The 26,522-nt window shown below is 30.9% G+C and overlaps 1 protein-coding gene across 1 annotated transcript; it reads right to left on the bottom strand.

Moving 5' to 3' along the window:
- Nucleotides 1–8,177: 8,177 nt before the first annotated feature.
- On the bottom strand, nt 8,178–9,221 carry LOC124945453 (protein C2-DOMAIN ABA-RELATED 7-like). Its single transcript, XM_047485898.1, has 3 exons — nt 9,051–9,221; nt 8,826–8,921; nt 8,178–8,741 (listed from the first exon to the last, which is right to left on the bottom strand). Exons 1-3 carry the CDS (start codon nt 9,162–9,164, stop codon nt 8,442–8,444), a joined length of 510 nt encoding a protein of 169 aa, XP_047341854.1. The 5' UTR covers nt 9,165–9,221; the 3' UTR covers nt 8,178–8,441.
- Nucleotides 9,222–26,522: the final 17,301 nt, after the last annotated feature.

Raw genomic sequence — 26,522 nt, 5'->3', positions numbered from 1 at the left:
TAAACATATAATCATATATATTTAAAATAAAACCACTTATTTAGTATTTTAATTAATGATTTAAATATTAAACTCAATGACATAATCTCTTACCAAAATAAATACAACTATTTTTTTAATAAATAATCTTAGTATAAAAACTTAACACATAATCTTGATAACATGAATTTCAGTGTTTTACCTTAAAATAATGTATACAATTGAATGAATTATTTGATATTAAATTTTAAAAATTCAAACCGATCCATTGAGAAACTTATTCTAATAACTATGATTGTCAAATTGTGAAATTGAAATTAATTTTTTTCTATTGATAAACAAACAAAGAGTTTGGCTTGAAAGGTACTTAATAGTTATATAAGTGGTTAATTAATAATTAGACCTTAATTATGTCGGTTTGATTAACTTAATGAACAATAATGGAAATATCAAAATGTATATTAATTAATGTATGGGGACATTTTCTTATAACAAAAAAGATTAAAACAATTATGTATGGGACTTTTCTAACTAACCAATTAAGAGTGGAAACCACATAAAATTTTTTGTTGAAATGTTATAGCCATTAAAAATATGGGATCCATCATGCCCTTATCCAGCCATATTATTAATTTTACATGAATTAAATATTGTAAGAAATAAAATATCTTAGATTGAATTTCAATTAATAAGTTGGTATATACATATGAATTATGACAGAATGAAAGGACTGTGTTAACTTAAAAAAAAAAATAAAAAAAATAAATCAGAAAAAACAAAACACGTCATTCAATGTCTATTCATAACATTAATAATTGAATGATGGGCAACTTGAACATAATGGAAAGACAAATAATTAACCTTCGATTTCCTAAATAGGCTGGAAAATGGAAAACATTTTTTTTACCACATTTGTTTTCTTGTTTGTTCCTCTAATATTATTTGTGACATTCCTACTATACTATAATATTTTTTAAAATATATATAATATTGAATTTGTAGTACAAATGTCTAAACATTATTAATCTTTTTACTAGTCTCTTTTTCAAAAAACTGCCTTCGATCACTTTGTATATAAATGGTTCACCTCGAACTTCCTTTTTATAGATGGGTCACTATCGAACTTTGTTATTGAACATACCATCGACTAATTGCGACGGAGGTCTTCTTATATTCCTCAACATGTCATGTCATGTAATGGGATGTATCTTGATCATTTCCTTTAGTAAAGGCAACAACTATAGAATAAGGATGAACTAAAAGCTCGAGCTTCAATTAGGTTTTCGATAATTACTCATCCTCCTCCTACATGAAATCAAGACTAATCATAACAAAGATATTTATCAATACAATGAATCAAAGAACAAAAGTGACCTCTCCAATTCTTAAAAAAAACATTTCATTTCATAAGAGATTTGATCGATATATAATACCCAAAGATTCATGTGAAGGAAATAACGTTCTAACGTTCTGATTATTCAAAACAATTACAACTTGAGAAAGTGTTGAGTACAATGTTTTGTTTCGAACATCTTTCATCTAAAAGATACTCTAATTTTATTTAAGGACATACGTACTCTATCTAATTTTTTTTTGTAGAGATTTTAAGAACTTATTTTATACTTAATGAGTTTAAAATTATAATATTATTTAAAAACTTGTATCTATATTTGTAACATTTTGACAACCCTCAACTCTTATATGACAACTTGTCTGAGTTAAAGGTGATTTTATTGTTTAAAATATAGTGTAATTTTTTACTATGTGTGGAGCCATTTCTCCTCAAATCTTTTCTTTATTTAATTTGAGGTTTAACTCCAGCTAGTTAGCTTGAGTTATTTTTCTTTTCTCTTTTCCCATGTAGGTTTCACAATGTTCCTTCAAAATGTTTTTTCTTTTCAGCTGAAGCAATAAGCACAAAGATCATGCCTCGGTTCATCAGGAATGAGCGTCCCGTTGATGATGCTAAGACATTTTAGAAATGGTTGGACGATTGAAAACTACATTTGTAGGAAGGTTCTCGCATTTACAAAGTCTCATATTTTCTTAAACTTCTTCACATAAAGAATGTAGATCAGTAGACATACACGTCATTTGATTTGTTGTTGAGTTTATTAAAGGAAGAAATACTACAAGTTCATAATTAGCTGCCAAATTCGTATTATGAGTGCAAGAAATTCATTACAGACATGGGTCTATTGTACAAAAAAATTGATGAGTGTAAGAATGATTGTATGTTTTCGTAAAGTGGATAAGAATTTGCAGAAATGTAAAGTTTGTGGGATTTCTAGATGGAATATCAATAAATCTAGTGGTGCAATTCGAACAAGCATAAATGACAAGTTTATTCTCAATAAGGTGTTGTGGTATTTTCCATTAAAACCGAGGTTGCAAAGACTATACATATGTTCCAAAACTGCTCCACGAATGACTTGACATAAAGATACCAATCCCGAAGATGATGTGTTTAGGCATCCTACTAATTCAATGACATGGAAGATCTTTGATAACTTGTACCAATATTTCTCAGCAGAACCTCAAAATGTGCGACTTGGTTTGGTAAATGATGGTTTCTAACTCTTTGCTAACGGAAAAACATCACACAACATTTGACCAGTAATTCTCATCCCTTACAATGTCTCTCCCACTACATGTATGGACAAAAGCAATTTTCTTCTATCAATGCTAATTCCAAGATAAAAAAGTCATGGAGATTGTATTTACGTGTTTCTTGAGCTACTTATTGAAGAGTTGAAGGAATTGTGGCATACTGGTGTGAAGGCATACGATGCTAGAAGATCACAATATTTTAACTTGCGGGCAACTATTATGTGGACTATTAATGATTTCCCAACATATGCAAAATTTTCTGGATGGAGTACAAAGGGAAAATTTGCATGTTCGTCTTGTAATCAGAACACTATATCATTGAGGTTAACAAATTATTAGAAAGAGTGTTACATGAGTCATCGACGTTTCCTCCCATCTAATCATCGTTGGCGCAAAGAGACCAATACGTTTGACGGACGTACTGAGCATAAAGCGCCTCATTTTTACTATCGGGTTCCAAAATTCAATTGCAAGCACGAAATCTAAACGAAATTTGTTTGACAAAGTACCTTCCCGAGAAAACGAAAATTATTCATGAATCCCGAGGTGATAATTAGAACACATTTAATACATTTTTCTAATTGCCTTACTGGAAATCGTTAATGTTGAGACATAACTTGGATGTAATGCATATTGAGAATAATATACGTGATAGTTTATTGGGAACTTTAATGAATTTCAAAGAAAAGACCAAGTATGGGATTAAAGCGAGGAAAGATTTGGTCGTATTGAACATAAAACATTCCTTACATCACGAAGTTTATCATTTTTTTCGGTGTCCGACAGCCCCTATGCATTGTCATCATAACACAAAAAACAATTATGTCAGTTTCTAAAAGATATTAATATACCAGACAATTTTTGTTCAAATATTGGGGCGTGTGTAAACATGGAGGAGAAAAAAATGTCAGGATTGAAGAGTCACGATTGTTACATTTTATTACAATATCTCATTCCACTAGCTACATGTGACCTACTTCCCGATGATGTGTACGATGTTGTGGTGAATTGTCAAGGTTCTTTCGGTTGCTTTGCCAAAAAATCTTACAACACGAGCAATTGAAAAAACTACATTACGACATTGTCTTGACACTTTATAAATTTGAGAAGATCTTTTCACCTTCTTTTTTTTATATAATGGTTCACTTGCCAATTCATTTAGCTTTTGAGGTTTGCCTTGGAGGGCCTGTCTAGTATCGATGGATGTATCAAGTTAAACAATATATGAGCACATTGAATAAATAACTTAAGAACAAAACTTTTCAGAAGGTTCAATTAGCGAGAGTTACCTTGTGAATGAAATTATGAGCATGTGTACCTCGATACGGACTAGTACAACATTCTTCATATTTCTCGGTATGAAAGACTTATCTAATGGCACATCCTACACATACCAATTGGGGGATCATGAACGTGCTCATTAGTACATCTTAAAAAATTATCATGAAGCTGAAGAATATTATAAGTAAGTGCATCGATTTCATTATTAGGTATGATTTTAGTACTTTTAGCAATAATTTAATTTAATATTTGCGTAGCGATTTCGTGCAATCATGCCAACCTAATATTTTCAATGAAGATCGGGATAAACAATACGTTAGAAATTTCCAAGAAAGAGTAAGTAATCGTCTCAACAATTTTTTTTAGTATATGACAATGAGTTTAACAATAATTTCTACTAAATAGGTGGAGCAATTAACCGATTAATCCGATAGAACAATGAATCTTAAGATTTTAGGAGGTGGGCTTACAATGTATGAAAAGAAATATAACTCGTGCAAAATAAATGGGTACAAGTTTAACACTGAGAAACACGACGAGAGTTTGACCACCCAAAATAGCGAAGTTTTGGTTGTTGGAAATAATGGGGTCGAGACAATTAACTACTATGGAGTGCTAAATAAAATCATAAAAGTGACATTCTTTAGTGGAAGACGAGTGGTTCTCTTCAAATGCAGATGGTTTGATGTTCATCACAAAGATCGGGGCATTCAAGTTGATAAGTATGATTATGTTAGTATAAATATGAACATGACTCTACAAACACAAAAAATGAATCATTCATAATGGCAAGTCAAGCACAACAAGTCTTTTACTCTACAGATATAGCATCAAGGCTTGGATGGAAAATTGTGACACCAATAAATCCTCGTTACTCTAATTAAGGTTGAATTGTTTTTATTAAGGTTTACTTGTATATTTTTCTTATAAACATTACATTCTATATTTACAACGATCATAGCACCTAAAGGGAGAGTAGTAGGTAAGAGTTTTGGCAGCTAGTTAGCGGACCTCGTGTAGAGGACCAATGAGCATTCTAAAGACCCTTTAACACTACTTAACTTTATCGATGACATTGATTTGGACGGTATATTAGGTAGTGATGATGACATGAACATTGATGGTGTACCGAACACTAACCTCGATGATGATGATGACGATGATGAGACACATCCCCCGTCTGAGGAGCAAGATGGAGGTACCAGTGTTTGATTATGTATTTTGTTATGATTCTATATAATTTTGTGTTTAATTTTAGGATCTTCTTTGAGGAGGAAACGGGATAAGAACAAAAATACAACAGTTGGTAGGTTGCAGGCGGGGCAGAAGATGACTCTAGAGTTCAACCCGATAGATGGTAAGCCCGTGTGCAAGAATAAGACAACATGGTCGAGGCATACTGGAAGATGTATAATTCATAACGTCATTATTATGACTGAAATTCGTTTTTGAAAGCGAGTGAAGTCATTGGCACTTCATCTTCTTTTCCAAACACTTTTATGGACATTGATTTTTTTTTTTTTTGTCTCTTGCCTATTGTGTTTATTTTTTTTCTTTTATTATTTTTAATTTCTTTTAATGTTTTTGTTGTCATGCTTTGTTTCGTTCAGCTTGAACGATTCTCATTTTTAACATTTTATTGACAATTTTTAAAATTTTCTTTTATCTCTTTTATCCATTACTCTTACTTTGTGTTGAAAAAATAAAATTTATTTAATTATTCAATTTTTGATAAAATTTGTAAGATTAATAAAAGCTTCTAAAAAAATATGATATTTAAAGTCACCATAAAATTTGTAATAAATTATTATGTTACGTAGTATAAATCATAAAAAAATACCCATATTTGTGATTTCAAGTTGTAAAACTAAATAGAAAAACCTCAACAACTTTCAAAATGCAAACCACAAACACCAAGCTTCAATTTTAGTTATTTTCATTGTTACCTTCTTTATAAACTCGTATGTTAGACATTTTTCTATTGTAGTTGACCTGCCTTTGGATCTTGTAAGCTTTCCTTTATGTGCATGTTCTTTTAATCATTTTATCGTTCTTCATCGCCTTTTTCAAGTAGTTGAACTTGTTCCACAACCTAGTCTTTCTAGGCATACAAGTTGAATAATGTATCCAAAGTTTTAAAGGTTATGAGTTAACCCTCAAACATCCTTGCTTTCAGGCCTTGGTTTAGGCAATGGTTACCCTTTCAAGAAACACTCTTGAGGCTCATTATACTTCCATCACAAGTGTTGTTATTGATTTTATATTGTTATTATGCTTCTTCATTTTTCTTTTATCGTAGTTTTCTTAAATAATTTATCTATGTATCGTTTTTTAAAATATAGTCTTGTTATTTTAGATAGTTCATGTTTATTGTAGTATCAACAATATCAAAAAAAAAATCTATTATTTTACAAGATTAAAAAAAAGGCAAGCAAATACTTAATTTTATTAAATTAACAAACTTTTTAGGTATTAAAATAACTTAATTTAACAACAATAATTAAAATATTAGATAAGTTAATATTTTTTATAATATAATTTAATTAGTGATCTTGAATGTAGTATTTTTTAAATTTTCAATTAACTCACAAATATGTTACCACAAATATCCGAAATAACTCGATTTAATTTTAATATATTTAAATCACTAGGGAGTTTATTGGAGTAAAATTTTGACTTGAGAAATCAAAATTGTTCTCGTTCATTCGTTAGTTGGCATGGTCCGATAATATTAATGTAGTGACCTTGTTAGGCAAGAAGTTTAATTTGGTGGTTAACTAATTCTACCAATTAAACCTGACTCAAAATTGATTTTATGTAATAGGTACGGCGGACAAATTATCAAAATTCATGGTTTTAGAAGCGAAATATTATTTTGTTATGTCTAGATTAGGATATGACTTGACCTACTTTATTTTTGTCAAAGTTGAATGGGCTTTTAAGTGATTCCAATTCTTATCATACTAATGATGTGAGATGTCATTCATAAATAAGAAATATATTAGCTTATATCACATTCAAACTAATTTGTGTTTTATAATGTGAGTTGATTGCTACCCTTAAGAAATTTTTGGATATTTTGTTTGTTATTTTACAATTAAAATTAGGAATTGTCTAATTTTATTTATTGATCCTCCCACTTTTGAGTTTGTTAATGAGAGGGTATTAAACATTAAAAAAAAATGATATATTAATATTGTAGTTTGAGTTCTTGACTTTATATTATTTATTGACTGTCTTTGATAACCTGTGATAAAACCACTTATTGGCCGAATTTAGAAAAGTTTAGAAAAATTAATTTATTTAAAAATTATATTTTTAATATCTATGATGAAATAATATTATAAATATATTTTAATTATGTATATATTAACAAATTTAATAATATTTATCGGTTTAAATTCAGTTTTACTACCGTCAAAGCCTACCCTCTTAGGTAAGTCCCGCAAGTTCACGGGTTAGGGCCGCCGACAACCCACTCAACCTAAACCCTAAACCCTAAACCCTAAACTCACTAAAAACAATTGTTTTAACTAAAATTTTGTCAATTATTTTTTCAAAAACAATTGTTTTAACTAAAATTAGGACATCAATTATTTTTTCAATTTTTTTTACAAGTCTGGACAGTCCAATTTTCGAACTCGGTGACTGTTACAACTAATTGTTACATGTGTTTCAAACCGACTCAGAGTGTGTGAGTGAGTTATAAATTAATTTAGGATAACATGTACTTTGCTCTTATACAGAGACTGAAATTAAAATATCTCAAGTTTGAAAAAAAAAGCTTAAAATCCTAATATCAAATATTGAAGTTGTTGAGAGGTAACACCAATACACCAAACCCAAAATTCAGCAAAATAATAATAATAATGTCTTTTTATAGCTAGACAAATATTGTCCAAGTGACAAATTCAATTATCAATTCCTGGAAACTGTAATTTATAATAAGCCCACTTTTATAAGAATTGGTGGGAGAATTTTCTTTGCACCATAAAGATGACCAGTCTTAGAACCTAATGGGAAATCAATAGAATCATATAACTTTCCATAACTTGTGATGATCTATTAAAGATATGTATCTGTTTATCTAGACCTCTTTCTCTAAAAGAGACATAAAATTAGTTTTCAATTCTTCCAAAGAACTCGCATTTACAAATGGATAAAGTAATAATGTTTTGGTTTGAGAAAATCAGCATCAAGTAATGCCACAAACATTTGGCTGACAGACAACAATTATGTTGCAATTTCTAAGCAAGTAACTATCTACAAGAACCTCAATCCACAAGGAAAGAACATGATAAGAGAAACAAAAGGAAAGAACAAGATCAAATTACCCTTATAGCAACAAACATTTATTAGAATACAAGTAGAATGATTTAGGCCAAGAACAACCAAAACATTTATAGCTCTTTTTCAGACTCTTTTTTCGACTTTTGATTTGAAGTTATGCTTAAATGTACCATTTACTTGTAAATAAAGATAGTAAAATCATCCATTAAATAAAATACACCCAAATCTCTGTTTATACCATTATTCTTATTCTTATTGATATTTCATTTCACTTGATTTGCTCAAGAACTCTGAAGGGATTTACGACCTGGAAGATCGATCCATTCAATTTGGATTTGGACTTCACCACTCTCAACATTCCTGAGCCTAAGAAACATGTCTTGAATCATTTTCCCATCTTTCCAAACAATACAACTCTCATCAGCTAAGCAGTTTTTCCTGTCGGGTTGAACCCTCTTAACCACAGTTCCATTTGGAAGTCCTTGCAATCCCATCTTCATGGCTTCCACATAAGGTTTTATATCTATCTCAGCATCACCCATTTTGTCATGTGATGTAAAAGTGTCTTTATCGAACACAGTCTGACAAAGGCAATCCAAATATTTATGGGTTTTGAAAAAACTGCAGCAAAAAGGAAGAAATCAAGAACAGGAAGATGAATATACCAGGAGAATTTGAGGGTTTAGATCCTTAATTGCAAGAGAGAGTTCATCGTTCCACTCTGGATTGCAATTGTTGTGAACCACACGAGTTTTCAGTTTCTGGGTAATTGAGAAATAGACAAATTAAAACGAACCCAAGTAAGCTGATGATTTTGTTCTTGTTTCTACTAAGTTTAACCTGGAATCATTGAAAAACAAATTGTTGGGTATGAGATGAAATTGAAATACCTGTTCATTTCCAATGGAGACGACGACGAAAGGGTCGCTGCTGGATGCATCGCGAACAACTAGATTGATTCCCTTTTGAACTCGAACCCTGAGAAGACCTAGAGCACCTTCCATCAATTTAGAATTATGATCTCTCTCTCTCTGTTTCTGAAGAGTCTAGAGAAATAAAAGATAACAAGTGAATTGATTATTCTAGATATTAGTAGTAGTGGGAACGATGATGATACACGTGTAGGAGAAAGTCAAAAGAATAAGATTCCGACAACTCTTTCCGAATGATATATATATAATATCTCTGTTGTTAGATTCAACAAATATTATTATAATCTTAGCTTATTACACTAAATTACTTTACATATTGTGTTTGGGTCAAAAGAATTGATTTTTGTTCATGAACAAGATTATCTTAATAACTTCAAATTAATGTTTAAGGTAATGAGTTCCACTATTCAAATTAGGACATTTTTTAAAATAAAAATTAATCCTTGAAAGATATAAAATTTAAAAACTAGACCCTTTGGACAGAGCTAGTGAGAGTACTCCTCTCAAGCCTCCTCAAGCCTTTGGTGATGCATTGGCTAAGGGGCTTAGAAATACATAAGGTATATCTGACCCTAGAGATTAGGGTCGGCGTGAGTTAGGAGGGGATAGGACCTCTGCTCCGTATGCTTCTCTATTCCCCTCACATAGAGGGGCGAAACAGTCATTTTTTAAAATATAAATAAATATATTTTTACTGTTTTGCCCTCACCGTGAGAGAAAACAAAGAGAATAGAGAACCATCCGGAGTAGACAATTCTCACTGAGTTAAAAAAAAGAGTTACGAGATTTAAACTCGTAACATTTAACCTTAATAATATTATTATAACATTTAACTAATTCTACTAAATTAATTTATGTTAATTTTAATACAAAACTATTGTATAGTGTTATATTCTTTCAATATAACATACAACAATATAACATACAAGTTAAATAAAAAATAACAATACTTCTATTTTTGTCTTGGTGTTACTAGAGATGACAAAAGAGTAAAACGAGCTGTACCTCGATAGTTAATCTTGGAAATGGTTGCAATATTCGTAGGAAGGTGTGGTGAGTAGGTTGAAATACATATTTACCAAAAGATTCATTATAGTCTTCTTCTTTCTTGAAACACTGTTTTAGACATATTAGTATAGTTTTGTAAGGTGTGAATCCATACATGTTTTTGTATGGATTGTATATTGATTTTTTAATTGGTCTTGTTTGTTTGATCTAGTAACACTAGAAGAAATTGTGTAATTATTGAGAACGTTCACCGAGAGCGATCAAATGCTCTCGAAAATATATTTTTAACCGAGAGCATCAGTTGTCTCTCGCTGATAAGTGTGAAGACCACCGAGGGCATCAATTATCCCTCGCAGATAACTTTTATTTTCGAGGGCTTGTGATGTCGTCTTTCGATAAAAAATATTTCTGAGGGCCCGTGATTACGCCCTCGATGAAATCATTTTAATTTACCAACGCCGCTTCATTTTATTTCTTTCTTCTTTTGCCTCTCCTGCTCTCTTTCTTTCTCCGCCACAGATCCATCCGTCCTCTGCCATAGATCCGCCTTTGATTCTTGATTGAAGAATGTATAACCCTGGTTTGTCGACCTATGTCGATTCTCCGCCCAAATCTATTCTCAGTCCGTCCTCTATCACTCCGTCTTTGATTCCCTTTGTCGATTTTCTACCCTCCTCCGGCCATAGATTGATTCCGCCCTCCTCCGGTCAAGATTCCAGGTAATAATTTTACATTTTCCTTGTTTGATATTAATGTTGTTTAACTTAAATTGAAATTTAGCTATATGATGAAATTTAGCTCTAGCTATATAATGAAATTTATGATGAAATATAGTTATATGAAATTTCTTTAATTTGGCAGTGTTCATAAGACCATCTGAAAAAAATCAATGAAGTAGAGGCGACATAGTTCTTAGATTTTGACTAATATTTGTATCATTTTGGCAACATGGTTCTTAGTAATTTTTTTAGGCAAATATTTGTATCATTAACATATAAATACAGTTCATGTGTGGTTGTTATCTTAGATTGATTACAATTTTAATTAAATTGTGAAATTAGGAAATAATGTTAGAATGTCTATATGTAGAAAAAGACCGCGTAAGGCTCAATGTTGGAGGATTGAAACAAATTATTTCTCAAGTTTACTATGTTCCTGAGGTAAGGATTAACTTCTTTAGTACAAGGCAATTAAAAAAATATGATTAGGCATACTAATTGAAGGATAAAAATATAATTTGTGCCATCGAAAAAGTTGTGTTTATAATTATTGAAATGAGTACAAATATGATGTTTTCTTTTACTCTTCACTTCAATAAGAAAGAATGATGTGTCTTATTTTCAAACCAATAGTGAATAAACACTGGTAAAAAAGTGGTCAAAACCGAGAGTGAAAACTCTCGGTTTTGACCCTATAACTTTCGGTATAGACCAAAATCCGAGAGTTAAGGTAACTGTCGCCATCCCTCGGTATTGACTCCGTCGTTAAAAATAATTGTGCGTTTACCGAAAGATATCCTACAATTCTCGGGTTTTCTTCAAATGAGAAAAACCGAGAGTTATTAGCTTAACCTTCGGTTTTTTCCCTTTAAAGAAAAACCGAAAGTTATTGAATTAACCTTCGGTTTTTCCCTTTGAAGAAAAACCGAGAGTTATTAGCTTAACCTTCGGTTTTTCCATTTGAAGAAAAACAAGAGTTATTAGCTTAACTCTCGGTTTTTCCCTTTAAAGAAAAACCGAGAGTTATTAGCTTAACCTTCGGTTTTTTCCTTTAAAGAAAAACCGAGAGTTATTGAATTAACCTTTGGTTTTTCCCTTTGAAGAAAAACCGAGAGTTATTAGCTTAACCTTCGGTTTTTCCCTTTGAAGAAAAAACGAGAGTTATTAGCTTAACTCTCGGTTTTTTCCTTTAAAGAAAAACCGAGAGTTATTAGCTTAATCTTCGGTTTTTTCCTTTAAAGAAAAACCGAAAGCTTCCATTTAACTTTCGGTTTTTCCCTACAAAATTTACAAAATAGCCCTATTGTTTTGTGCTCAACCGAAACCTAAACCTAAACCTGTTCAGCCAAACCAATCAATTCATAAAACAAAATCATCATTCCAAAATTCTCAAATCAATCATCCCAACAACATGTTTTACATTAAACCATTAAACATATTCAATCAATTCATATAGTCGAAACGTCTTAGAATTAGCTGGTGGGGGGAGGGGGTGGTTGATATTGCCGCATAAACATTTCAAAACTCTCTAATCTTGCATTCAATTCTAACCTTTCCTTCTCCTGTTTTGCATTTTCCCTATCCATTCTTGAAATCAATTCTACCTTTTCCGCTTGTATTTGATTAATCGTTTGAGTTTTTTTCTTCATCCCTTTTCTTCAATTCCTCAAGTTCCATCGCCATTCTTTGATTCTCCTCAAACAATCGATCAGTGGCTCGTTGAGAATTGTTAGAACTTCGTAGATCCTGACGAAAGTGTGTGGGTCGGACGCCTGATCCCATACCGAATACTCCCCCATATTTTTGGCGTCCGAATACTCTCTCCGTCAACTCAAAGTCTGATATTTTCGGTTCGTTACTTAGAACTTCCTCCATCTCAACCTGCAAATTTGAAATAATTTGTCAATTATATAATAATTTATAAACTAGTTATAAGTAATTTATTTAAATTCAATTCACTTACAATTTTCTCTTGCACGCGTTCGTCCGGGACGGGAGTTGGGTTTTCTTTTGTCGGTTTTGGGGTACGGGTCCTCTTGAACATTTCAACGACAGATGGAGCCCGTCCCATTTCAATCGCCTGTTGAAAAAAAATTATATAACTCATAACAATCTTTATATTAAGTTATTACAAATAATGTACTTACCAACTCTTCTTCAATTTGAGCAAACGGTCTACTTCCCGTATGATGCGTGAATTTCAGCTGCTTTCTGTTAGCTATATTTGTGCTACTATTTTTCTGAAATTCAAATAAAAAAATTGAAGTTAGAATAACTAATATCATATTTTATTTGAATTATGAAACTGTACCTTAAATTTCTCCGTAAAGAAATGGTTGCGACACACAAACTCCCAATCATCTCGATCGTAGTTTGGTGGAGGATTGGCAAGTACCGCGGCCTCGTCTCCTTTATGGACGCGGATATATTCCTTGTGCAAATCTGAGCGCCATCTATCACATATCTGTTTGACGTGTCCCATTCCGGTCTTTCGAAAAGAATCAATAGGACCATTAGTAGCCTCGAACGGATCCTGAAAATAAAAACATTCAAATGTTTTAAAATAATTATTGAATGATTAATGTATAATTAATGAATCTTTACATTCACAGCAGTCCAAATGTAATCCAATTGGTCAGCACTTAATGCCTTCCACTTCAAAAGACGGTGCGAGACGGCTGAGGGATCCCGCACAACCGACCCCACATGTCTAGAAGGGATCGGGGAAAGAAGAGGAAGAGGGTTTTTAATTTTTAATAGGTTAAAACCGAAAGTTATTTGAAAACTTTCGGTTTTGACCAAGGTCAATTCCGAAAGTTTTCAAATAACTTTCGGTTTTTGATCAATGTAAAAACCGAAGGTTTTATTAAAACTTTCGGTTTTATCAATGTGAAACCCGAAGGTTGTACTAAAACTTTCGGTTTTCATTTTCATATTTCCGAGAGATGTATAATAAACTCTCGGTTTTGATAACTATTTCCGAAAGTTATATAATAAACTTTCGGTTTTACAATTTGACAAAATTTTAAATTCATTTGTTTATCACTTTCTAATAACCTTGAACAACATCAATTTAACTCATTTGATATCCTTAAAACATTTCCCAATCCATATGATCAAGCATTACACAAATACATAAGATAATCAAACATAAACATTCAAATACACTTCTCTATATAATCAAACACAATCATAAACATTTTAACATTAAACACAATATTAATTTTTAAAATACAACACACAATTGATATATTAGTTAGGAGTCTATATGTGGAAGGTAAAAAACACTCTAATTTAAAAAAAATGAGAAGTGATATTTCCGAAAGTTTTATCATTACTTTCGGAAATAGCTATGAAAACCGAAAGTCTTAGATAAAACTCTCGGTCTTGACCTTTTTGGGAAAGGGTAAAACCGAAAGTTATATTATTAACTTTCGGTTTTTGATGGTTATTTCCGAAAGTTCATTATATAACTTTCGGAATTATCACTTGACCAATTGTTAAATTCATTTGTTTATCACTTTCTAATAACTTTGAACAACATTAATTTAACACATTTGATATCCTTAAAATATTGCATAATCCATATGATCAAACATTACACACATTCATAAGATAATCAAACATAAACATTCAAATACACTTCTCTATAATAATCAAACACAATCATAAACACAATATTAATTTTTAAAATACAACACACAATAGATTATATTAGTTAGGAGTTAAGATTATTTGGTTAAAAACAAAATAATGTTGGAGTTAAGATTTTTTTTAAAAACCGAAGGTTTTCAAATAAACCTTCGGTTTTTACCCTCCCCCATACTTAGAAAATTTTCAGATTTTTTAAATCTAGGGTTTAAAAAACCGAAGGTTTTCAAATAAACCTTCGGTTTTACCCTCCCCCATACTTAGAAAATTTTCAGATTTTTTTAATCTAGGGTCAAAACCGAAGGTTTTCAAATAAACCTTCGGTTTTGACCCTCCCCATACTTAGAAAATTTTCAGATTTTTTTAATCTAGGGTCAAAACCGAAGGTTTATTTGAAAACCTTCGGTTTATACCCTTCCCCATACTTAGAAATTTTTTAGATTTTTTTAACTATGGGTAAAAACCAAAGGGTTATTTGAAAACCTTCGGTTTTGACCCCTAGTTAAAAAAATCTAGATTTTTTCTAAGTATGGGGAAGGGTAAAAACCGAAGGTTTATTTGAAAACCTTCGATTTTTACCCTCCCCATACTTAGAAAATTTTCAGATTTTTTTAATCTAGGGTCAATACCGAAGGTTTTCAAATAAACCTTCGGTTTTACCCTTAGAAATTTTTTAGATTTTTTTTAAACGAGGGTCAAAACCGAAGATTTTCAAATAAACCTTCGGTTTTGGCCATGCTGTTTTTTTTTAAAAGATGAAAAGTAAACAAATATAACATATAATTAATTAACAACATATTAAAACCAAACCAAACATAATACTAATAATTCATGAATATTAAAACAAAACACATCATCGTTCGTACGGAAAAACTAATAAAAACACAATAAATCTAGAAATTAATTAATTATTATATGGGGTGGAAGGAGGGGGTGGTTGATTCAGTCGACTCCTCAACAACACAAGTTCCTGTTCGAGATTCTCTAATCTCTGGGCCATTTCGGCCCTGTCCGCTTTAATTTCACTAAGCAAACGACCTATTTCCGCATCCCTTAATCGAATTTGTTCCATTTCCAGCGTCATCTGTCTTACATCTTCCTCACGTGCCGCAATTTCTGATTGTGCTATCAGATTCTGGTAACACAGATGCAGTTTCTCCGGTGTACGCCGAAGTCTCTTTCATGTCGAATCACCCATATCCTAAATTCATTTCAGATATATGTATATATATAAATTAATCAAACAAAATAACGTAAACTAGCATAAATCTAGATATATAATATAAACTTAAGAAATCTAAATCTCATAATAAACAAAACAAAAAAAACCAAATGAAACAAATTACCTGAAGAGAGGAGAAGAACCGGCTTGGAGGAGGCAGGCGGCTGCGGCGCGGAAGAGAGAGAAAGGAGAGATGAGTGGAATGAAAAAGAGAAGGGTTAGGGTTTGTATTTATAGAGGTTGATGCCGAAGGTTTTCATATAACTTTCGGTTTTAATATTAGTCAAAACCGAAAGTTTATTAAAGAACCTTCGGAAATAACCATTACCAAATTTAGATTTTTTTTTAATTGAGCAAAACCGAAGGTTCTTTGTAAAACTTTCGGAAATGAAATTTTCAAAAAAGGCAAAACCGAAGGTTCTTTGAATAACCTTCGCAATTAAAAAAACAGGGATTTCAAAACCGAAGGTTTTTACAAAAACCTTCGCAATTAAAAATCCAGGGATTTCAAAACCGAAGGTTTTTACAAAAACCTTCGCAATTAAAAATCCAGGGATTTCAAAACGAAGGTTTTTACAAAAACCTTCGCAATTAACACACATCCAACACTTAGAATTTTTTTGGCTTTTTTGGGAAGGTAAAAACCGAAAGTTCTTTGTAGAACTTTCGGTAATAGTTAATAAACCCGAAGGTTTTACACACCACTCGGAATCTATTTTTAATCCCGAAGGATTTATCCCTCTCGGGAGTATTTAGAAGAGTTTTACAAAACCTTCGGGAAAAACCGTCGGTAAAGGTCCTTTTTTTACCAGTGAAATATAATTCTTATGGCAATATACATTTGGGAATTATAGTTACAAATCTAGGATCAAATTATTCCTCTCTTGTTCATTGATCTTTAATATAATTAGATATTAATGTGTGTTGGGTATTAACTTTGCTAGAGACAAACACTTGGGTCTATCTTTGTTGCTGGATTTTGCTGTTGCATTCTTTGATCCGATTCCATCAGCTAATCACTTTTTTCTCTTATTCTTACCAATTTCAGGTTCTATTTTTTCTATTCCGTCAGCTAATCACGTTTTACTATGAAATGTTTGCCTGCCTTCATTAGATATGTTTGTCTACCTACTGGATTTACATTGATTTAGGGATTTACATTAGATATGTTTGCATATCTTTATTAGATATTAATAAATCCGATATGATGATATTTATTTGAGTGATATTTGGACTATATAAGATGTAAATTTTTCTAGTAACACGATATAAACATTATTGATGTGTTAAATGGTGTTTATTTCATTCTTCATAAATACTTTATTTAGTTAAATTGTGTTACTAATTTAGGTTTTGTGTTTGATATTTTAATGAATCCTCTTGTAAGTCAAAATGTTACTTTCTTAATAATTCTTAATATTTAAACATTTCAAATGATTGAGATTAATTAATTTCTAATACTCTTTTCAATATAACCCTAGTTTGGTGTTAAGAAATCTGATCGACGTTGGAAAATGGAAATTTCAGACAAAAGTTGGATGCTCCTACATCGAGATCATCCACAATATATGAAAGGCGTTGAGCAATTCCTAAATTTTTCTCAATACTCTATTGGAAGGGAAAATATTATTTGTCCTTGCATTAAATGTGCAAATCGAAACTATGAGAGTGTTGTTGTTGTCAAGACACATCTAATTATACACGGTATAAGAATGGACTACGATATTTAGTGTCTTTATGGTGAAAGGAGCTCCACAAATGATATTGTTGATTATGGTATTGATGATGTTGATAATGATATTGATGACAAATCAAATAACAAAAACGATGTTAACGAGAATATCATAGAAGAAGATAACATAGTTGATGATATTGATAATGATGTTGATGACCAGTATATGGAAGATATTCTCATTGATTTGTATCCCAACATTCAACACTCTAGTTCTGAAGATCCGGTTGACTATGATAAAACATTCTATAAATTATTGAATGTTTCAAAGAAGCCTTTGTATGAAGGTTCTCGAATTCCAAAGGCTTCCACATTATTGAAGTTGCTTCATATTAAGAATGTTGGTCAATGGACAAATACATCATTCGACCTATTGCTAAATTTGCTGAAAGATGAGATTTTACCAATTAATTCTCATTTACCAAATTCTTATTATGAGTGTAATAAATTTATTACAGATATCGATCTTACATATGAAAAGATCGACGTCTATAATAATAATTGTATGTTTTACCGTAAGCAGAATAATGATCTGCAACATTGTAAGGTGTGTGGCACCTCGAGATGGAAGATTGATAAGTCAAGTGGTGTAGTTTGGAAAAAACATAATGGAAAATAAATCCTAGATAAGGTGCTACGTTATTTTATATTGACACCAAGGCTGTAAAGGTTATACATGTCTTCAAAACGGCTCCACTAATGAGATGACACAAAGATAGTCGAGTAGACGACGAATTCTTGATGCATCATGTAGATTTTATGACATGGAAGTCTTTTGATGAACACTACACCGATTTTTCTTCAGATCCCCGAAACGTAAGACTTTGTTTGACTAGTGATGAGTTTCACCCATTTAATAATGGAAAACACCATACATTATTTGACTGGTTGTTATAATACCTTACAATGTACACCAACGATATGCATGGACTCAAATAACTTCATGTTATCCATGTTGATTCCCGGTCCTAAGAGTCCTAGTGATGCGATTGATATTTTTCTACAACCGTTAATTGAGGAATTGTAGGCCTTATGGCATATAGGTGCTCGAACTTAGGATGCATCAACTTCAGAGTATTGTAACATGCATGTTGCATTGTTATGGACAATTAACGACTTCCCTGCATATGCAAATCTATCTGGTTGGAGTAGTAAGGGGAAATTTGTGTGTCCGTGTTGTAATAATGGTACCGCTTAAATGAGATTGACAAATTGACAGAAAGAGTATTATATGTGTCATAAGTGTTTCCTCCTCCTAACCACAGATTCCGGAAAGAACGTGAAGCCTTTGACGGTAATAAATAATATCGAATGGCCCCTCCACTATTATCAGCTACGGAAGCCTATATGCAAGCTTGGAGTTTAAAAGATGTTGTTTTAAGTTCAAAAAAATTGAAAATCCATCACGATGTGTGAGGAGATAATTAGAATAAATTATCTATATTCTTTACTCTATCATACTGGAAAAGTCTATTGTTGAGACAAAATCTAGATGTCATGCATATTGTGAAAAATATTTGCGATAGCATTGTCGGAATAATGATGAATGTGAAAGAGAAGACGAAAGATGAACTGAAGACTTAAAAAGATTTAAAATTGATGGGCATAAAACACTCGTTAAATCTCGATGAGGTCGATGGAGTTCTCCAATGTCCCGCTGCCCCATACACACTTTCTCTTAGTCAAAAGAAAAAATTCTGTGAATTTTTGAAAAAGTTAAAGATGTCGGAATGATTATGTTCTAACATTGTGGGCTGTGTTGACTTGAATGAAAAGAAGATTCGGGGTTTAAAGAGTCACGATTGTCATATCATATTAGAATATCTTCTTATAGCGACACGTGACTTACTTCCGGAAGATGTCTACGATGCAGTTGTGAATCTATCGAAGTTTTTCCGGTTATTATGTTGTAAGTCGTTGAATAAACATGACTTGGACCAACTTCAACTTTATATTGTTATAACACTATGCAAGCTTGAAAAAATATTCTTGCCATCTTTTTTCGACATAATGATTCATTTGCCCGTACATTTAGCGTTCAAGGCTTTTCTTTGAGGACCCATACACTATCGATGGATGTATCCTATTGAGCAGTATATGAGTACATTGTTGAATTATTTTAGAAATAAAAAATTTCCCGAAGGTTCAATTAGTGAGAGTTATCTAGTGAATTAAAGTATTAACTTATAATTTTGTTTTTGACTAAAATTGTATGAGGGTGTAGATTAGAAATGCATCATTTTTTATTTAGATTACTTTTATGAGTGTATATTTATTTAGTATTAACAACAAAAGAACGATTAACTCCTGGACGGACTCTATTGACTTTTCGAAACGAATCTCAAAAAGCGTCATAATAATAGCATTATTAATAATACATATTGGATGACTACAATCATTGAAAATTTGAAAATTTCACTCCAATCAGATAATTTACAACAAAAAATTGTGATGGTTACTCAAATATGTGGGTCAATCATATCAACTGCATCAATTTAAACGTCCCAACAATTACCAAAAAACTCAAGCATCACCCAATGAATCTCAGTTCTACTCTAAATAATACTCCATATACTACGCACACATCGACAATGAAAAAATAAGTGAGTTGTCGATTCAATCTCTTTATGACACATATGACTAACAATAATACAACTTTTTTATGCACATATCATTCGTAATAATTCTACGGTGAATAATGTTCCATCCAAAGAACATGTTTTCTACAAAAAAACCATCATTTTTAGAGAGCTTCTATAACAATAACGAACAAAAAAGGAGAGAGTGGATCACCCTATCTGATTCCTCGGGAGCTCTAAAAAAATCCATGAGAACTCAAAAAAAACCCAATCGTCGAGAGATAAAATCTAATCTAACCAATCCATTTTGCACCAATACCCATTTTGTCCATTACATCAAATAAAAACTCCCAATTGATGTGATCATAAGTTTTTTAATATTTAACTTGATAAAAGCACATTTGTCATTTCTTAAATTAGTTGAGACTATGCACTCATTAGCTATTAACACAACAATATAGATTTGACGACATTTGATGAACGTAATCTGATTACTAGATATGACCGTCTCAAACCCCTTTGTAACCTGTTGACTAAACATTTTACGACAATCTTATAGAAAGACGAAACGAGACTGATAGACTTAAAGTTCTTCACATTAATAGTTCATAGTGTTTTATGAATGAGACATATCAAAGTAAAGTTCAAACTCTTATCAAATGATGAAAAACAATAAAAATGATCAATTTCTTCTATTATTACCGTCTTAAAGAAAAGTCACGCCTTCTTAAAAAAAGTCAAACTAAACATGTTGCATCACAATATTTTATCACTTTCGCACCTCTTAATGGCCTCATCAACCTTCTTCAACATAAAACGGACATCTAACATATCTTTTTGCGATGTACTTATTGAATCAAAATTAATACCATTCAATTTATTCCTTATAAAATTTGACAATACTCGTAGAGATTTCTAGTTCGCTACCATGAACTTCCCCCTTGATCAAGATCAGATTATTCACATTATTTCTCTCATGGAAAATTTTGGTGTTTCTATCTCTAACTCTTAACCATGAAACTCTACTTTGCTTCCGTGTCCCAATTTCTTCCTCACATATATTGAACAATTTACTAACAATGTGAATCCAAGAACTAACCTCTTCATCAGAGAGTTCATGAATCTCCTTAGGGATGGCAATGAGGCGGTTCGGGGCGGGGAATACAATTACCATCCCCGCCCCGTTCGATTTTTTTCGGTTTCGGGGAATCCCGCGGGGCACCATTAATAATTTTTATTTTAAAAAATAAATATATATTATAAAATAAAATTATATAAACAGATTTTTTTAATATAATATATATTGTAATATATTAAAATTTTATATTATTATAAAGAAATAATTTTAATACTCTTATAAAATATAGTAAATAAATAAATATATTGGTGATTTAATATATTTAATTATGTTTATGATATTCGGGGTAGAATCGGGGTGAAAACGAGGTGAAATCGGGGCGGGTCAGGGCGGGAAATACAAATACCATCCCCGCCCCATCCTCGTTCGGTTTCGGGGGAAAACCGTCCCAAACGGGGCAATTCAGTTCGGTTTTCGCGGGACGGTTTCAAATTGCCATCCTTAAATCTCCTTAGCCCCATCAATGATACTATTTTCATTAAACAAGTCATTGATTTTAACACAAAGTAAAATACGATCTTCCACAAACCAACTTTTGAAAAACTTATGCAGATTCCTTAGGTTCACAAAGAGGTTACTCAACGGAGAACCAACCATTATCTAACACACCCACCATGATTGCACACGCGGTGTAAAGTCTTCCTTGATCAACCATTTATTTTAGAATCTAAATGGTCGACATGTTCTCTCCATCATTCAACGTTCCATTAAGATCGGGTGATGATCTGAACAACTCCATGGAAGAATCTTTTGAAATATATTAGAAAACCCTCGAAAAATTGATTCACTAATTAGAAATCTTTTAATACGATAATGAATGTGACTCCCATTGTCATTACCTCTCCTAGAGGTGAATTGACCATATTCTAAAGGAAAGTCGATAAGTTCAAGGTCTTCAACTGTCTCTAAGAATTCGCACATTAAACTACTAGGCATATTGGCCCATTTTCTTTTAGAGGGGGGTCTAACATCTTTCATATTGCCCGCAAAATCAATTGGTAAGTTACAGAGACTAACCATGTTTTTCATCTCATTAAAGAACTCTGTTTTAAATTGCGAAAGAATTGCTCCATAGACCGCATAAATTATCCATTGAAAATTATCCTCCCGGTTTCTTAATTGAACATTAACCGAGTATCTACCTAAATTAACATATATTTTCTCATACATGTCTTTATTCCATGACATAAGAATTCCACTAGACGTCCCTATAGAATCATAGCCTTCCACCCACACAACTGTTAATTATATAGATCCCTAACGATCCACTAATCTATCTTTTGAATTTTAGTCTCACTAAAACAATATATGACACAACCAATAGTTCTCATTATTGACTTAATAATATATCTCTTCACACTATCATTTAACCCATAAACGTTTTAAGTAATAATATTTCTAATCAATGATAAACTTTTAGTCGGAATAACCATTTTTCGGCTTCAAAACACGCTTTCCTACTTGTTTGAATAAATTTTAAGTGACCAAAATTTATTTTCCATCTCGTCAGTCATTTCTTTCTTGGACAACAAATCTGAAATAGGATGATTAGTTGATGAACTCAACTCTTTATATACCATCACCTACTTACTCTCCATTTTTTTTAAACTCAAGGGCATCACAACTTGAGGGTTGTGAAGACATATACTTTATCTCATCCTTACGAGAAACTATTGACTCATTTAATCTAGTTGCATCCTGCTCAACCACCCTCCTGACCATATCAAATCCCCCGAATTTGTTATCTCAAAAACTAGACGTTCAACATCTGCAAGGCTAGCCATACAACTCTGATCGACGTAAAATGAGGTTATTATTAACTCTTTGTTATCCTTAACAAAGTCGACGCCTCCAACATAAGCATATTTGACGATAAAAAGGATCTCAGTGAATGAGACGCGATAATAGGACGTTCAGGTCACACCATCATTTTATATACATGTGTCCCGTTATCAAAACTAATAGATTTAGGGTAAGGACTATGTGGATCAGAATGATGCATCCTAATTCTAACCCAACCTTTCTCATGTGCTAATTTAATTTTCTCGACGAGTTCAATAAATCCTCCAAGATCATTACCAGCCCGACTAAAAAGATAATGATTCCACATATATGCTGTCATTCCAAACAATTGAATCTATGTACCCTCCTTATCTACGGGTTGTCTTATGTTTTGTCCGAGCACAACAACATGTGTGTGTTCAATATTAACTGACCGACCATCAACGAATCATTGACTTCCTTCCTCGACTAAGAGTCAAATACGCTTATCAACTGACATGATAAATGTTGTTTTAAATTCTTTCCAAAGAGCAACATATATTCCACAATAATTGAATCCATACTAAAAGACACCTTCATTAGGACCGAGCACACGACGCACTTGGTTCCAAGTCGACGTCTGAAAGACCTGACGTAACAACTTTAATTGAATCAAATCAACATCAATTGCTCTTTTTTCGTTCTTAATTTCCGAGATAGCCACAATTCTAGGACGTGCCCCCAACATTTGAAATTTAAAAGATTTATGTATGACATGAACCACTTCCGTCCAATCAACCCAAACAGTCTGTTTCATAGCGCCTATCACTACTGCATAGGTTTAAGCTCCAGCCTAACGATGATCTGAAATAATTTGTTTATTAAAAGAAAATGTATATCTGCTATTTATTTCAATGATATTTTTTGAATAACTTATATCAATATAGTCAATGTTGAGGAGGGTCTCTCACTCCGACTCTCATCCTTGAGAGTGATTACTCATTGGCTCAAATGTCTTGTCCACTTCTTTGATGCACTGTCTTTTGTTTTTGTCTCATTTTGTTTCTTTTTGGTTTCGTTTCGTTTTGAACTTCTGTTTCTTATTTTTTATTTTTGTTATTAATGTTAAGAAATCACTTTAATGAATTGGATTATTATTAAAAAAATAAATAAATAGATAATTAAACTCCAAATTATATAGACGGTCGAATGGAAGGAAAATCAATAAGAGTTCTAATTGTCTCCTTTTTTTATTCAGCTTGTTGATACTTATTTGTGTAAAGTTTATGTATTTGTGGGCTATTTGACTTGAATTGATAATATATTATATATTATATAATATATAATAGTATTATATACAAGAAACAAGATGGAGGGAGGGGAACGAATCAAGACAAAGTCACTATTAAAAAATAAAAATTATTTTTCTTCAATATCGAGATAACACTTCAAATCATCTTCGATTTGGTGAGTCGATTATTTTCTCTTCTTTCCCTAGATAATTAGATTTACGTATGCTTACAATTAGTGAAAATACAATGTATCATATTTAAAAATAATTATTCTTGGGGACTTAGATAATCGGTTAGATTATAAACCTCAATTTATAATAACATTGTGTAACACATTATAAATGATATAGTATTAGTTTAAGTGGTCTATAGGGTTTCGTGATTTTACACTTGTTGAAGATGTTTTTCACACTAAATTTCGTGTCTTTATATTACTAATCATTTTCGTATTATTATTTATGTGGTTATTTTTATATCATTAACTTAGTTATATTCTAAAAAGAGATAGAAATAATTCTATTGATATTAATTGTTAGAGGCGATTTTTTCTTTTAAAATAATTGAGTTATTTAAAAGTATTTATTAGTGTTGATTTTAAGAATGTAATAATTATTTTGATAAAAATATTTAAAAAATATTAATATATAATAATAAAATAAAAAATAATAATTTAAAATAAATAATAATATAATATTTTAATAATTATTAAATGATTTAATGAACAACACCAATTAATCAAGTACATATAACAATATGTTTACGATATATCTTTCTCATTAGTTTTTGTTTGTTAGATGACTTGAAATGGGCCGGAGACCATATTTGCATTTCCTTCTTCAAACATAAATAAAAATGTAAATTTATAATTTCATCATTATATTTATTACTGTTTGTATTTTATAAGAATGTTAGGTTATTTTTTTTTGTTCTTATATTTCAATATAATAGATTATTTAAAATCAGTCAGAAAGTATTTAATAAAAACATGAGCATAATATATATATATATATATATATATATATATATATAAATATATATATTGGAAATTAAAAAATTAGCACGACTATAATAGTAATAACATATTCTAAAATTTTAAATGTCCTTGCTAAATGGATGACAGTCCAAATAAATTTTCAAAGTTAAAATTACCAACTCAATAGACACTTTTAAAAAAAATGTATTATAGAAATATAGTTCAAATCAACAGGTCAACATTGCATAACAAAACTAAACAAGTAAGATATTAAAACATGTACTCAGGATACAAAGAACGCCTTAAAACAAATCAACCAAAAAATTGAAGTCATTGGTTATGTATTTGTTGAACCGAATTGAAATAAGATCGAACATGTCAACTTTTATGTCCTAGACGGTTTATAAAAAAAATATAAAATTTCAATTATATTGTACATACCACAAATCATTTTATTTATTTATCAAAATTGACATTGAAATTTGTTAGTATTGGAGGGATTTATTATTTTGCAAGTTAATGATGTTAAAGAAAAATGTATACAAAGATTGAATTATTTCCTTGTTTCAAGTGTGATTTGGTTTTGGAAATTGGACTGTTGATTTATTCTTCATAAAATAAACATAAATATTATAATGTTGGCTGCTAATACAAGTCCAAGTCCAACTAGGATTTGATGTTAAATATATATAATATTTATTAATAATGTTTGGTTGCTATAATTGAACATTTAACAGCCAATTTACTTGGATTATTTCAAAATTGCTCAAATAATCTCAAAATCTACTTTAAATATAAATTAAAATTTTTAATTTTATAATATCAACTTTCGGAAGTAGAATGCATATACCATTCTCATCACATTCTACTTCCGAAATTTATTTTTACTATCATTTCCACCTCGTTTGGTTTCGATAAATCCTCATGGAACACCGTTATATCGTATTCTTTAAAAAAAAGTTAATAAAATTATATAAACAAAATTTTCAATATATATTATAATATAATAAATATTTATATTATTATAAAGAAATATACTTAATTTTTTTTATAAAATATGAATAATAAATAAATGTATTGGTAATATTATATATTTAATTATGTTTATAGTGTTCGGAAAGAATCAGAATATTAGGTTGAGTTTAAGTCCGAACACAAATATCATAATTGTCATTTTCGCATTAAATATGATTCGAACTCTAGTTTCAAGTTTGAAATCTTTAACTATTAACTTAAACCTTAAACCACGTTAATTGTTGAATTAAATTTTAATTTTAAATTTATGTCAGTAAGATTTTGAAAATATTATATTTTTTATATATATATATATATATATATATATATATAAAGAAGAG

The sequence above is a fragment of the Impatiens glandulifera genome, chromosome 7 (genome assembly GCF_907164915.1).
Source record: "Impatiens glandulifera chromosome 7, dImpGla2.1, whole genome shotgun sequence".
Classification (NCBI taxonomy): Eukaryota; Viridiplantae; Streptophyta; class Magnoliopsida; order Ericales; family Balsaminaceae; genus Impatiens; species Impatiens glandulifera.
This window is presented reverse-complemented; position numbering and strand designations above follow the sequence as displayed.